This window comes from Pongo abelii, chromosome 20, assembly GCF_028885655.2.
Source record: "Pongo abelii isolate AG06213 chromosome 20, NHGRI_mPonAbe1-v2.0_pri, whole genome shotgun sequence".
Taxonomy (NCBI): domain Eukaryota; kingdom Metazoa; phylum Chordata; class Mammalia; order Primates; family Hominidae; genus Pongo; species Pongo abelii.
This window is the reverse complement of record NC_072005.2, coordinates 39,708,140-39,724,313: the sequence shown is the minus strand read 5'-3', so window position 1 is coordinate 39,724,313 and position 16,174 is coordinate 39,708,140. Positions and strand designations below refer to the sequence as shown.

Sequence of the window (16,174 nt, the reverse complement as noted above, 5' to 3'; positions counted from 1 at the left end):
TGGGCGTGGTGGTTCATGCCTGTAATCCCAGGACTCTGGGAGGCCAAGGTGGGTGGATCACCTGAGGTCAGGAGTTCGAGACCAGCCTGACCAACATGGTGAAACCCCATCTCTACTAAAAATACAAAAATTAGCTGGGAGTGGTGGCAGATGCCTGTAATCCCAGCTACTCAGGAGGCTGAGGCAGGAGAATCGCTTGAACCTGGGAGGCAGAGGTTGCAGTGAGCCAAGAACTCGCCATTGCACTCCAGCCTGGGCAACAGGCTCTTTTCCCGACTGTCAAAGGTTTGTTATAATGAAGCATCCTAGAGGAAAAACGTGTCTTTTTTTTTTTTTCTTTTTGAGACAAAGTCTCACTCTGTTGCCCAAGCTGGAGTGCAGTGGCATGATCTTGGCTCACTGCAACCTCCACCTCTGGGGTTCAAGTGATTCTCCTGCCTCAGCCTCCCAAGTAGCTGGGACTACAGGCATGCACCACCATGCCCGGCTAACTTTTTTGTATTTTTTTTTTTAGTAGAGATGGGGTTTCACTATGTTGGCCAGGCTTCTCTTGAACTCCTGACCTCGTGATCCACCCACCTCGGCCTCCCAAGGTGCTGGGATTACAGGTGTGAGCCACCGCACCCAGCCAGATGTGTCTATCTTTATTACAATTACACCCAGCCTTCATTTGACCAAATGAGGCTTTACCATACCCACCAATTCTGCAACTTCCTTTTTCAACTTCCCAGTCCATCCTGAACAGCATGGCAGGTCAATCCAACTGTAGCTCCCTAATTCCTAATGGTGCCCAGGATGACAGTATATGAATATGTGCTGACTCTACTTGGTAAGTCCCCTGATAAATGAGTACAGCTTGGTTTCAGGTTTTGCCACTACAATCAAGGTCACAGTGAACGTCTTCACCCAATCTTGGCAACCTTTGGAGAGCACAGCTATGGGGAATGTTCATCACCAGGGGATTACTGCCATTCAGCAACTTTTTTTGAACTATAAATACCTTATCAGCCTGAGTCAGGTACTCCAGTGGCCAGCTTTAAGGGAAGGATTTCCTGGAAACAGCACCCCACACGGTGCAGTGCTACCCTCACCATGTGGCATGGCTGAGCACACCCAGACCGATCACACAGCACTAGGCTTTTAATGCACTTCAGCTCTGCCACTCACAGCAGATGGCTGGAAAGGCTCTGCCACACACCCAAAGACCTTGCCCCAGAGGCGTCTCACTCTGTCACCCGAGCTGGAGGACAGTGGCACAATCTCAGCTCAGTACAGCCTCAACCTCCCGAGCTCAAGCAATCCTCCCACCCCAGCCTCCCAAGTAGCTGGGATACACCACCACGCCTAGCTAATTTATTTATTTTTTGCAGAGATGGGTTGGTTTTTGTTGTTTGTTTTTTTTTTTTTTTTTTTGAGACAGAGTCTCACTCTGTCCCCCAGGCTGGAGTGCAGGGTTCGAGAGATTCTCCTGCCTCAGCCTCCCCAGTAGCTGATATTACAGGTGCTCGCCACCATGCCTGCCCAGGTAATTTTTTTGTATTTTTAGTAGAGACGGCGTTTCACCATGTTGATTAGGCTGATCTCAAACTCCTGACCTCACATGATCCACCTGCCTCAGCCTCCCAGAGTGCTGGGATTACAGGCGTGAGCCACCGCGCCCAGCCCATTTTCAGGTCTGAAAGTGGCTCTTGGCCAAAGTAACTGGACTTTGACCAGCCACATGTGGAGGCCACTGCTTCTAGGACAAGCAGCAAATGATCCCAGCTGACAAGAGCTTGGACGATCACCCTCGGAGCATGCATAGCCCACACAGACACACCAGCATCACCCTCGTTCTCCAGACGTGAGGATATCTGCCGACCCACCCCTGCAGAATCACCGCTAGGATAGACACTGAGGCAAGTGCTTGACGTGGGGAAACTTAGCTGGTCTCTGAGGCAACCCCTACCACCCTACACACAAGGAAAAGGAAGTCATGCTACATGCACTGTCACTGACACACGGACACTGCTTACATACTTCCAGGTGGAAATAAGCTTCAGAGGAGCAGGGAGAAAACCAACCTGTGTGCATGTGCACATGTGTACGTGTTTCAAAGAGGAGATGACAAATGTGTATGTGAACAGGAACTTTCTGGAAGACTTCACAGGAAAACTTTTCTATTTTTTAAATTTATTTTTTGAGACAGGACCTTGCTCTGTTGCCCAGGCTGGAGTGCAGTGGTGTCACCATGGCTCACTGCAGCCTCAACTTTCCAGACTCAAGCCATCCTCCCACCTCAGCCTCCTGAATAGCTGGGACTAGAGGTATGAGCTGCTGCGCCTGGCTACAGGAAACTTTACAAAGTCTGTTTCTGGAGAATTAGCTGGGAATGCAGATGAGGAAATTTTTTTTTTTTTTTTTGACAGAGTCTCCCTCTGTCGCCCAGGCTGGAGTGCAGTGATGCAATCGCAGCTCACTGCAACCTCTGCCGCCCGGGTTCAAGCGATTCTCCTGCCTCAGCCTCCCAAGTAGCTGGGATTACAGGCGTATGTCACCATACCTGGCTAATTTTTGTATTTTTAGTGGAGATGGGGTTTCACCACGATGGCCAGGCTGGTCTCGAACTCCTTACCTCAAGTGATCCACCTGCCTCGGCCTCCCAAAGTTCTGGAATCACAGGCATGAGCCACCGTGCCCAGCCAGGGTTGAGGAAATTTTACAATGTTTTATCTGTTTCTAGACTGGGTGATAAGGGTGTATGACAAAAGAGATTAGAAAAAGCTCCCTCCAGCCAGGCGCAGTGGCTCATGCCTGTAATCCCAGGTGAGGCAGGCAGATCACCTGAGGTCAGGGGTTTGAGACCAGCCTGGCCAACATGGTGAAACCCCGTCTCTACCAAAAATAAAAAAATTAGCTGGGCAGGGTGGCGCATAATTGTAATCCCAGCTACTCGGGAGGCTGAGGTAGGAGAATAGCTTGAATCCAGGAGGCGGAAGTTGCAGTAAGCTGAGATAGCACCACTGTACTCCAGTCTGGGTGAGACAGTGAGACTCCGTCTCAAAAAAAAAAAAAGAAAAAAGAAAAAGCTCCTTCCTTTCCTGACTGTCCTGTCTCTCAGGCGCCCCACTTTTCATTTCAAGCCTCTGTGGTTTGTCACCATGAGTCCACAGGTGTCTATAATTCAGGAAAGAAACTGGCCCCACTTCTGCCAGCAGCAGGTTCCTTCAGAGCAGAGCCAGGAGAAATTCAGGCCTCAGCAAAGACCCCAGGGTCAGCGATCACATAGGCAACCCCTCCTTTAAGCTGCAGTGACAGCCTGACTCCTGCCTCCAAGAAGAGGGGAAGAGCTGCCCCTCAGGGCTCCCAGATTCCCAAATACACACACGGCCAAGGGTGAGTCCAGCCCAGTAGCAACTTACCTGGCAGAAAGACTTCATCTTGTCCAGAACCTTGTTGACCTCTGGCATCACATCCTTGCCGTCTACCAGGATGGGTGTGTTTGACCGGTTCCGCAGAGCCACGTGCAGCACGGCTCGACCCTGGGGATGAGGGTCAGGATGTTAAAGACTGTCCCCCCAACCCCAGGCAGCCATGCTCCCAGCTGGGCATAGAGCCATAGCTCGGCCCTCTATCCACTGGACAGGCAGGCCCTGAGGTCTCTGTTAGCACCATAACCTTGTTCCAAGAACCCACTGTATGCTTAGAGAAGTAGGAGCTCCCCAAGGACTTATGTGCTGCAGTCAGTCAGGAGGAGATGGGGGGACCCATATATGCCTAGGACAGGCCCCGAAGGCCTGCCAGAGGTGCTCAGGGCATGAACAGTGAGAGAAAAGAGGAACAGTGAGCAAAGGCAGAGAATGGCACAATACATGTCAGAAACAAGCAATAAATGCTTTCAGAAGCCGGATGCCATGGCTCACGCCTGTAATCCCAGAACTCTGGGAGGCCATGGCAGGTGGATAACTTGAGGTCAGGAATTCGAGACCAGCCTGGCCAACATGGTGACATCCTGTCTCTACTAAAAATACAAAAATTAGCCAGGTGGAGTGGCACACACCTGTAGTTCCAGCTACTCAGGAAGCTGAGGCAGAGAACCGCCTGAACCCATTAGACAGAGGTTGCAGTGAGCCAAGACCGCACCACTGCACTCCAGCCTGGGTGATAGAGCAAGATTCCATCTCAGAATAAATAAATAAACGCTTTCCGAAGATGAGTGCTCATGAAGCCTGAAGTAACCTCATCCTCCCAATGTGTGTCCATGGTGTTTGCTGGCACCTTTTAGGTAGTGTCCTCAGCTCCTTGGATTTGCAGCAAGGCATGCAACTCAAGCTGCCCTCACCAAGCAGCCCGATAACTACCAACTGCCAGGAACCAAACCAGACTTGAAGTCTGTGACTGGTGCCAGGCGGCTGGCCCGGCCACGTGAGTGAAACGGCCTGAAGTCAGCAGAGGAGTCCTGGAGCGAAGGTCTAAAGACCCCAGGTGGGCAGGAAAAGGATCATCTTGGGATTCCAACCCAGTGAGAGGCTTGCTAAGGTGGAGGGCTTCATGCCACCCCACCCTCACCCTGCCAGACCCCACTCCTGCCCCACATTTATTAGCAAATGCACTCCTCCAGAAAGCCTTCCTTGATTGCATCCTCTCTCAGCTTAGACCCACAATGCAAGACAGTTTTGAGTGTAAATCTCCACTCTGCCTCTTACAGCTATGACATCTTAGATAAGTCATGTGACCTCTGAAACTCAGACTCCTCACATGTAAGAGAAGGATAATGACATCATGAGGACAGAGTCTGGGTGCTCAGTGTCCATTATACCTCCAGGCTGGGCTCCCATACTGAGTCAGGAACAGGGGCCCCCAGGCCTGGCCTCACCACTGCTTCCTATTGACTCCTACTGCTTGAGTAGGCTGAAGTCTTTGGTGACCTAAGATTCTTCTTGTCGCTACTAAAACTTGCAGCGAGGATATATTAGAGTCAACTTCTCCAGGAAAATGTCAGCCTTGAGAAACTCTCCCTCTGGGTATGAGATGTGCTCCTCCCAGGCAGACACTGGGAACCATTCCAAGGAGCTCACCAAACCAATCTTGTGGAAGACACACCCCAAAGCCCTGCTACAAGCAGGAGGAAAAAGGCCTTCAGGCCCCTCATTAAGCAAAAGCATTGCCCAAGAGAAGGGGTGAAGACACAGGGTGATGCGGCTAACAGTCAGATAAACCCCAAAGGGAAGGAAGGAGGCCCCAGAGGGTATGTGGGGCCTGCTCACCTCGGTGTAATTGATCTTCTCACCATTGAACATCCGCTCCCGGGCGGCCTCCACGCCCCTGGACTTGGCCTAGGAAGAGACGATACTGAGGCCTCGTCCCACCCACACTGGCCACCCCAAGTGTCAGCCCCCAAACGCAAGGCTTGGTGCTGTCCCCAATGAGACAGACAGACGGCGGCTGTCTGGTTCCCTCTCCCACTGTCTGGGAAGGGTCTACTCAGACATCAGACACTGGGGTCCCTGGGATGCTGCTTAGAACCTAAGCCAGGGACAGGTGCCTCACCAGCACAGAGGAGGTGACTGAGGTCTAATGAGAGGAAGAACTCAAGATACTCAAGGTCCTGGTGACTCCCAGGAGCCCAGCTCACCTACCACTCTGTCGGTTACCAGTCATGCCTCCCCAAGCAGAACATTACCAAGTCCACCAGCATCCGCATCACGTCCTCCGTCACCAGGTTCTTGGAGTAATCCACCAGGATATGCCCATGGTTGGTGTTGAGGGTCAAGCTGCCGAAAGATGGAGATACTGCTGACCACACCCTGGTCTCCCTAGCGGGGAGCCATGCCCTAAGCAGGAGCTGTTCCCAGAAGAAACATCCTCCCTGACCCACGCCCCACAAGGGCCGCGGCCACCCAGCACAGTGGTGATGTCTGTCACCTGCTGGCCCACCAGGATGATCTGCAACAGCAGCACAGAGAAAGAAACCATCCTCACAGACCCTAGATGCAGGCAGACCCTGGATGAGGAGCCCGGACTGAAGGCGGGGGGGACCACCCCTTCCCAGGGCTTCCACTTTCTGCCCTAAGTTACTCAGGCACCCGTCTAGATGACAGGGATGGCCATCGGGACGTCTAGCCCGGAGCCACAGTCGCTCCCCTCCTCCCCTCCACCAGCATCAGTGATCAGAGCTCCCTTGGCCGCACTCCCGCCCATGATTTGCTCCAACACTCCTTCCCACTTCCCGGTCGTGCACAGGTCTCTTCTGCAGGAATCACGCCCGACGTCTCCACCCTTCCACTCAGCTCCCTCAAACCCCCCAGCCCGGGCTACCCGCCCTGCCGACGGTTCCAAGCCCATGTGGCCAGAAGCGGATGGAAAGGGACAGCCCTTTCCCGCTTGCTGCGTCAGCCAGGGCCTCTCTTCACAACTGCGAAAGGAGCCCCTGCTCAAATGGCCGGAGCTGCACGGGGAGGGGGAGGGGAAATATCCCCATGGAGGGGGCCCGTTTTTCCTCGTAACGAAGCAGACCCGGCGCCGAGACTCCCGGCGAGGCCGCAAGCCCCCAGGAACGCACTCCAAGGAGAATCCAAGGACGAAGTGCGGCCTCGGCCTGGGCCCCAGTCCGTGGCCTGGAGGTCGGGGACTGGGGTCCCCGGGCACCGCTGCCCCCGCCTCCAGACCCCAGCCCCGCGTGCCCAGTTCCGGGCGCCGCGCGTGGCAGCCCCCGCCTCCGGCCCGCCCGCACCTGAAGTGGTTGAAGCGGTCCTTGTTGGCATCGAAGAGGCGGCGCAGGTTCAGCTCGGAGCCGTGCTCGCGGTACCATTGCTGCAGCTTCTGGAACTGGGGGTCCCGGGTGAGAGCGGCCATGGCGGGACTAGAAGGTACACTGACGGAGACGCGCGCCAAGAGGAAGGAGCGCCGGCAGCGCGCAGCAAGCGAGGCGCGGGGGCGCGCGGCGGCCTTTATGGCGCAGGCGCCGGGCCCGGCCCGGCCCCACCCCTGAGCCCCGGCCCCGCCCCCGCCCCGCGCCCCGATACCCAGGCCGGGTGCCCGCTGAGCGACCTTGCCCGCGGCCGCTGATCTGGGGCCTCAGCTCCTCTCTCCCTACCTCTTGCGCCGCCGCTTTGCTGGCCTCTGCCCGGAAGTGGCAGTGGGGAGGGTGGGCAGAGCCCGGGGATCACTGGAGCCCAGGAGTTGGAGGCTGCAGTGAGCTACCATCGTGCCACTGCACTCCCTGTGCACTAGTCGGCTTCATTCATTCATTCATTCATTCGACAAAACTCTATAGATCGAACACCTTCCACGTTACAGGCAGTGTTCCAGGCGCTGTGGATACATATGTGCCAAATAAGCAAGTACAACAGATGATGTGTGTCAGGTGCTGGTAAGGGCTATTGAGGAAAACCAAGATGAAAAGGGTGCTGAGAATCAGGGTTGCAATTAAGGAAAAAGTGACTAGGCCGGGCGCGGTGGCTCACGCCTGTAATCCCATCACTTTGAGAGACCGAGGCAGGCGGATCACGTGAGGCCAGGAGTTCGAGACCAGACTGGCCAACCTGGTGAAACCTCGTCTCTACTAAAAAAAAAAATGCAAAAATTAGCCGGGCCTGGTGGCACGTGCCTGTAATCCCAGCTAACTCGGGAGGCTGAGGCAGGGTAATCACTTGAACCTGGAAGGTGAAGACTGCAGTGAGCCACTGTACTCCAGCCTGGGCGGCAGAGCGAGACTCCATCTCAAAAAAAAAAAAAAGATGAGGTCAGAGAGCAAAAGGGAGGCAACAAGATCACATAAAACCTTGTAAGTCATTGTAAGAACTCTGGGGCTGGGCACTCCTGCCTATAATCCCAGCACTTTGGGAGGTGGGATAGCTTGACACCAGGAGTTCAAGCCGAGCCTGGGCAAGACAGCAAAACACTGCTTCTAAAATACTAAAAATAAATTAGCGGGGCATGTGGTGGTGCACATCTGTACAGTCCCAGCTACTCGGGAGGCCAAGGCAGGAGGATCACTTGAGTCCAGGAGTTCGAGGCTGCGGTGATTACCACCACTGTACTCCAGTATACAGTGTGATTACATGCCACTGTACTCCAGCTTGGGCGACACACCAACACCTTGTCTAAAAAAAAAAAGAAAAGAAAAGAAAATAGGGAAAGGCTGACAACAAAAGAAATAAGTGGTCACTGAGGGGTCACAGGACTTTCCAGGGAACAGCCCTGTCCACATGGCCCTTCTCTAAGAACTGTCAACTCTAAGATTTCACTGAGCTTCCACACCTAGCACAACCCTGGTAGTGCTGAACAGTATCTGTTCTACTGGAGTTCTTTTTTCGTTTGTTCGTTTGTTTGAGACGGAGTCTCACTCTGTCACCAGGCTGGAGTACAGTGGCGTGATCTCGGCTCACTGCAACCTCCGCCTCCCTTGTTCAAGCGACTCTCCTGCCTCAGCCTACTGAGTAGCTGGGACTACAGGCGCCCGCCACCACACCCAGCTAATTTTTGTATTTTTAGTAGAGATGGGGTTTCACCATGTTGGCCAGGATGGTCTCGATCTCTTGACCTCGTTATCCACCCGCCTCGGCCTCCCAAAGTGCTGGGATTACAGGCGTGAGCCACCGCGCCTGGCCTCTACTGGGGTTCTGAGAAACACTCCAATCAGGGTTTTCTAAGCCAGTTACTCATCTACACAGAAGAGAATTCCCACCCCAAATCCTGTGTTTCAGAACAAAACCTCAACCAATAGGAAGGCGAGTCTCGGTAGCCACTGCCCCATTATCACTTATCCTGTGATTCCTCAGATGACTCTAGCCCAACAGTAACCACTGACTCCCTCTGACTCCTTCTTTTTTTTTTTTTTTTTTTGAGACAGGGTCTCACTCTCTGTCACACCCAGGTTGGAGTGCAGTGACACGATCTTGTCTCACTACAGCCTCTGCCTCCCAAGCTCAAGCGATCTTTTCAACTCAGCCTTCTGAGTAGCCGGGACTACAGGTGCACGCCACCATGCCCGGCTAATTTTTTTCTTGTAGAGACAAGCTTTGTTATTTTTTGTACAGACGAGGTTTCATCATGTTGCCCAGGCTGATCTCGAATCCTTGGGTGCAAGTGATCTGCCTGCCTTGGCTTCCCAAAGTGCTGGGATTACAGGCATGAAGCACTGCACCTGCAAACTGAGACTGCCTTTTTCTAGTAGGTTATTTGGGTGACCAGATGGACGGCTGTTGTTCTTTGTCTAAAACCATCCTCTCCCACCCGTGTTTCTACCCCTGCCTGAATCCATCAGACATGAGCACCTAACTTACGCCAGCTAAACAGGGTCCTTTCCCAGGGCCCTGCAGCCAGCAGCAGAAAGTCTCTGCTTTTTATGGTGTGAAGCTGCCTGTCAGAAAGGACAGACCTGAGCTCTAGTCCCTGGTCTCGAGGAAAATAACGAAGAGAATGACCCCCAGAGAGATGTCAGAGTGAACCTCACAGTGCCCAGGTTCCTGGGGCCAGGCCACCTCTGCCTGCAGCTAGAATGTAAACCAACGATTCCCTTTAGTGTCTGTTTGGAGTTCAGTTGTCATTCACAACTCCAAGTCTTTCCAAAGATGTTATGGGTGTTCACCTGTCCACTGCCACAGTCTTGTCCAGTGTCCTCTCCCGACCACCAGGAACCCTAGAAACAGCTTTGGGTATTACGGAAGAGGCAGGAGGTGAGGCCTCTGATGATTGCCATTTCAAAGATTTCCCCTGCCTTTTAACCTTCCATAATGTACACCTCTGCAAATTGGCCTCTGATGATTGCCATTTCAAAGATTTCCCCTGCCTTTTAACCTTCCATAATGTACACCTCTGCAACTTGGCCTCTGTGATTCCCAGAAGCTTCAACTATCCCAGATTTCACATTTACTTTGAAACTCCAGTTACATGGATTTTCTTTTTTTCTTCTTTTTTTTTGAGACGAAGTTTCACTCTTGTTGCCCAGGCTACAGTGCAATGGCACAATGTTGGCTCACTGCAACCTCTGCCTCCCTGCAACCTCCACCTCCCAAGTTCAAGCAATTCTCTTGCCTCAGCCTCCCTAGTAGCTGGGATTACAGGCAACCGCCACCTCGCCAGGCTAATTTTTTTTTTTTTTTTGAGACGGAGTCTCCCTCTATCACCAGGCCAGAGTGCAGTGGCACCATCTGGGCTCACTGCAACCTCCAACTCCCTGGTCAAGCAATTCTCCTGCTTCAGCCTCCTGAGTAGCTGAGATTACAGGCATGCACCACCATGTCCAGCTAATTTTTGTATTTTTAGTAGAGATGGAGTTTCACTATGTTGACCAGGATGGTCTCGATCTCCTGACCTCGTGATCCATCTGCCTCGGCCTCCCAAAGTGCTGGGATTACAGGCGTGAGCCACTGTGCCCGGCCTAATTTTTATATTTTTAGTAGAGATGGAGTTTCACCATGTTGGCCAGGCTAGTCTCGAACTCCTGACCTAAGGTAATCCACCCACCTCGGCTTCCCAAAGTGCTGGGATTACAGGCATGCGCCACCGCGCCCAGCCTGGATTTTCTATGTTAGCAGGAAACTAGGTTCCTATCTGGTGGGCCATAAGTCACAGTGGCTACAGGGAGAAAGCACAGAAAAGTACGAAGAAAGGTCATTACTAATCCAAAGCCATTCATCATCATACTACAATATTACCAACATGGCTACTACTCCAGCCAGGTTTACTACGTGCACAGCTCCATGCTAAATCCTTTCCATGTATCCCTCATGGCAGTCCTATGAAGGATACCCTGTTGTCCTCTCCATTTAACAGAGAGGTTAAGAAATGTGAAATGAGGCCGGGCGCGGTGGCTCACGCCTGTAATCCCAGCACTTTTTGAGGCTGAGGTGGGTGAATCACGAGGTCAGGAGTTCGAGACCAGCCAGAGCAACATGGTGAAACCCCGTCTCTACTAAAAATACAAAAAAATTAGCCGGACGTGGTGGCGGGCACCTGTAATCCCAGCTACTCGGGAGGCTGAGGCAGGAGAATGGCGTGAACCCGGGAGGCAGAGTTTACAGTGAGTGAATCATGCCACTGCACTCCAGCCTGGGCAACACAGCAAGACTCTGTCTCAAAAAAAAAAAAGAAGAGAAAGCAGTGTGAAACAAGGCCGGGAGCGGTGGCTCACACCTGTAATCCCAACACTTTGGGAGGCCAAGGTGGGCGGATCACTTGAAGCCAGGAGTTTGAGACCAGTCTGGCCACCATGGTGAAACCCTGTCTCTACTAAAATTACAAAAATTAGCCAGGCGTGGTGGCGGACACCTGTAATCCCAGCTACTCGGGAGGCTGAGGCAGGAGAATCACTTAAACCCGGGTGGCAGAGGTTGCAGTGAGCCGAGATCATGCCACTGCACTCCGGCCTGGGTCACAAAGTGACACCCTGTCTCCAAAAACAAAGACAGAAAGAAAGAAATATGAAACAAGGCACTCTGCTCTTAACTAGAGAATCAACCCAGGCTGCCTGGTTCCTTCCTGAGCCCTGTGCTCCTGCCAGTTCCTCTTCAGTCCTAGGAAAAAGGTGGAGGGAAAGTGGAGGAGCAAGCAATCCCTTTCTCCACTCCTTATCATCCCCGTTATGTCTTATTAGTTGAAATAGGGTCTCGTTCTGTCACCCAGGCTGGAGTGCAGTGGCATGACCATAGCTCACTGCAGCCTTGAACTCTAGGCTCAAGCGATTCTCTCACCTCGGTCTCCTGAGTAGCTAGAACTACAGGCATAGCCACCCCGTCCCGGCTAATTTTCTTCTTCTTATTCTTTGTAGAGACTGAGTCGCACTATGTTGCCCAGGCTGGTCTCAAATTCCTGGCCTCAAGAGATCTTCCTGCCTCAGCCTCCCAAAGTGTTGGGATTACAGGTGTGCGTCACTGTGCCTGGCCATAAGGTCATTTTATATTCTGTTGTCTACCACCATCACTACAATCACTACCATATGCTGAGCCAAGTCCTGCCCATCGCAGAGCTTGGCTCAGAATCCCCAGGATCCTGGGGTGCAGCGAAGCTGGGAGGAGTCATGCCCCCAGGCCAGGGACTGACCAAGGAGAATCGAAAGGAAACCTAGCCCAGAAATTCCAAGAGAGCATGCTGCAGAGCCGGACACCTTCACGTGCCCCCAGCAAGATGATCTGGCCCTGAGAGAGGAGCGGACCAGAGGGTACACCTGACAGCAGAGGCAAGTTAGGAAGTCCGGGGACAGTCCTAACTCTGGATAGCAAAGATTTAATTTCAAGCATAAGGCAGCCCTGGAAAAGCAATTGACTGCCATTGAGTATTGATGAAGCTAACACTTACTGAAGGCTGTGGCGGGCACAGTTCCAAACAAGAGCCCCGTTCTAAAGATGGGGAAACTGAGGTATCGGCATTTAGACATCACAGACCTTACTTCAGGGCCGCTGGACAGGGGTCAGGCAGGCCCTGGAGCACAGGTGGTCATGGGAGTGAAGGCAGAGGGACTGGGACAGGGGATTGGTGGGGTGGTCAGTTCTGGGGCCGGAGCTGAAGGAGTCGGGAGCAGGGCGTGGCGTGGCGTGGCGTTTCCACCCCGATGGATTTTAGACAGCTGCTCCGGGGGAGGAGGCGAGCCCACCGAGGATGCTGAGTCATGTTGACCAGCGAAGGCGAGGGGGCCACGCCTCTGGGGCTCCGTGGAGCTACCGGGGTTGGCTCATCGTCTCCGGGGAGGCCACGGAACAGGTGTAGGCGGGGTTGAGCGCAGGCGCGGATGGGGCGGGGGAGGAATGCGCACGCGTGTGCGTGTGGGCCAGCACGTCCGGGTGGTCAGGGCGCGCGCTTGTGCGCATGTCCCCGCGCAGGGTCGGGCGCTGGGGTGTGGAGACCGAGCCTTGCAGACACCCGGGTCGGCACGTCTGGGATGGACGTGGTGAGTGCACGTGTGCACGCGCTGCGTACGGGCGACTGTGCGCATGCGCACATCGGGAGTGGTGCTTGGAGGGGCCACCTCCACACCGCGCCCCCAAGAGGCCGGGGGCTTGTCCCCGGTGTCGGCCCTACCCTGCGCGATCCAGTCTTGTCGTTTCGGGGCTTCGTTACCAGAGCCCCGTGAATCCTTTGCTAGATGCTTAAAAACATTTTCCCCATTGTACATAGGTGTTTCCACGAGAATAAAAAGCATTACATTTATTTGAGGCCTGCTTGGGCCTATCCGCAGCTCCACCGTAGTGCTAATCCCCTCCCAGTCCTGGGACAGCCCCGATGATGTATTTAATAGTATTCTTTTAGCCCAACGCGAGAGTGTTTTCGTCTGGTTGTTTTTGTTTTTCGTTTTTAGAGACAGTCTTGCTATATTACCCAGGCTGGAGTGCAGTGTCAAGATCTCGGCTCACTGCAGCCTTGAACTCTTGGGCTCAAGTGATCCTCCCACCTTGGCCTCCCAAAGTGCTGGGATTACAGGCGTGAGCCACCGCACCCGGCCTCTAGTTCTATTCTTTTGCTCGGTATTAGAATTCGTAAGTTCTGGCCCCAGCAACTCGTCCTTTCATCTGTCTCAAGTTGCATTGTGGTGGTCACAGGAGCTGTCCTGTACCTTGCACATGTGGCCATGAATAAGACTCGCTCCTTGCTCTCATGGGGCCTTCATTCCAGTGAGACACAAATGCAAACACAAAATTCCAGAAGAGTGCTAAGTGCTATCATGAGAAACAAAGCCAGGCTGGAAGATGGGCTCTGACCCCAGAAAACCGATGGAGAGGCCCAAGCAGCCTTGGGAGCAACAGGTAGGCAAGTTGGAGGACACACGGCAAGGCGACTTGGAAGTAGGGGAGGGTGCATGGGAAACCCTGAGGCTGTGGGGGGAGAGGCAGGAGCCAGGTGAAGTCCAGGTAGATGGCAGTGGAGATGTAAGAACATGGTGGAATTTTTTTTTTTTTTTTTTTTTGAGACTGAGTCTTGCTCTGTCGCCCAGGGTGGAGTGCAATGGTGAGAACTCAGCTCACTGCAACTTCTGCTTCCCAGGTTCAAGCGATTCTCCTGCCTCAGCTTCCTGATAGCTGGGATTATAGGCCCCCGCCACCATGCCCAGCTAATTTTTGTATTTTTTAGTAAAGATGGGTTTTCACCATGTTGGTCAGGCTAGTCTCGAACTCCTGACCACGGGTCAGCCTCAGCTTCCCAAAGTGCTGGGATTACAGGCGTGAGCCACCACGCCCGGACAAAACATGGTGGAATTTGAGTGTGCTTGGGAATACACTTATAGGACTTGCTGATTAGCTGAATGAGGAAATAAAAGAATGAAGAATATCTTCTGGGATTTCAGCCTGAGCAACTGGGTTGCTGGTGGATGGTGGTTCTCTTATCAAGGACGGGAAAGATGGGTTGTCTCCCCTAAAATACTGAGTTTTAAAGGCAGGGACTGTATCTTTGCAGTCCTGGCTCCTAGCAAGGGCCTAGCCCTTATGTGACATTCGTGAATGTTGAAATGAATGTGACACGCCTGAAACAATCCTTCTCCCTCACCTAGGCCCACATCTCCAAGTCAATATTCCAGTACAAGCCACATCCAGTCCCCTCACTGACACACACAGGCCTAGGCCCAGGAGCTCACCCCTGTGCTGTAAGGCTAGGTGCATGTGTTATTTCCAGAGTCTACCCTTGGAGGTACCTCAGACTCCTGGGTACCTGTCGCTGGGAGGTAGCCAGTCATGCTGTCCACATACATGCTTTTGGGCAGTAGAGAAGCTGATCATTGAGAAGGTTTATTTCCTGTCTCCACAACAGGAGGCAGGTCACAGCAGTGACCACACAGTGCACAGAAGGCCATCCCCTCACAGCCGCATGGTTGGCATGCAGCATCTCAGCCTCCAAACTGGAAGCCCCCCATCCAAGGAGCCCCCAGGTGGGAAAGAAAGGTCACAAGCCTCCCAAGTACCTCAGATGCCTGCGCATCCTCCCCCATTTCTCAGATGGGCCGAGGCCTGTGAAGCCCTTGCAGTAGTAGCTCAGGTGTAGCATCTGCTCAGCTTTCCTCCCCACTCATTTGCACACAGCCAGAGCTACGGGACTCCTGCCCTCTGGCCTCTAGCATTGCTGTGAATCAGAACTAGTCAAGAGAACTGGGTGCTTGTGTTAAATGGGAACACTCTTGAATAAAATATGGGCTTTTTTTTTTTTTTAAAGAGATGGGGTCTCACTATGTTGCCCAGGTTGGTCTTGAACTCCTGGCCTCAAGCAATCCTCCCAGGTCAGCCTCCCAAATTGCTGGGATTACAAGCATGAGCCAGCACACCCAGCCCCTGCTAGCTTTTTAATATGAACTTCCAGTGTATTCTTGAGCACTCTCAGGCAACATGGCTGTTACTGAGCAACTTTGTCCTGAGGTGCATTTGGAAGGCTCTGGGACTTGGTCCCCATGCTCAACTTCAGGGCATCTTGGCAGAAAGAAGAGTGGTTCCTACACCAGCAGCTTATATATTAATGCCCACATTACTCCATTTTCTTCAGGTCATTAAAAAAAGGTTCCACTGAGGTGCTTTCTGTAAATGAAAATGAGTTGAAATGCTCCTGTGACCTGCCCTCTATTTGTGGTTCTCACACTATCTTCCTTCTGCTTAACAGGATGGCATCATCCAGGGAGACAGGTCCTGTTTTTTTTTTTTTTCTTTTTTGAGACAGAGTCTCACTCTGTTGCCCAGGCTGGAGTGCAGTGGAGCAGTCTTGGCTCACTGCAACCTCTGCCTTCCGGGTGCAAGCAGTTCTCCTGCCTCAGCCTTCTGAGTAGCTGGGATTACAAGTACCTGCGACCACACCACAATACAAAAAAATTTTTTGTATTTTTAGTAGAGATGGGGTTTCACCATGTTGGGCAGGCTGGTCTTGAACTCTTGACCTCATGATCTACTGTCTCAGCCTCCCAAAGTGGTGGGATTACAGGTGTGAGCCACAGTGCCTGGCCTTTTTTTTTTTTTTTTTTTTTTTGGAGACAGTCTCGTCGTTCTGTCGCCAGGCTGGAGTGCAGTGGCACAATCTCGGCTCACTGCAACCTCTGACTTCTGGTTCAAGTGATTCTTCTGCCTCAGCCTCCTGAGTAGCTGGGATTACAGGCACACGCCACCATGCCCAACTAATTTTTGTATTTTTAGTAGAGATGGGGTTTCACCATGTTGGCCAGGATGGTCTCAATCTCCCGGCCTTGTGGTCCACCTGCCTCAGCCACCTACAGTTCTGGGATTAC

The 16,174-nt window shown here is 52.9% G+C and overlaps 1 protein-coding gene across 1 annotated transcript in view; it reads right to left on the bottom strand.

Moving 5' to 3' along the window:
* GPI (glucose-6-phosphate isomerase) overlaps positions 1-6,870 on the bottom strand; it is a 52,527-nt gene extending 45,657 nt beyond the window's left edge. The window contains 4 exon segments of the mRNA NM_001133512.1: positions 3,402-3,521; positions 5,247-5,315; positions 5,663-5,753; positions 6,713-6,870. Of these exon segments, the coding sequence (NP_001126984.1) occupies positions 3,402-3,521; positions 5,247-5,315; positions 5,663-5,753; positions 6,713-6,834 (402 nt within the window). The 5' untranslated portion in view covers positions 6,835-6,870.
* Positions 6,871-16,174: the final 9,304 nt, after the last annotated feature.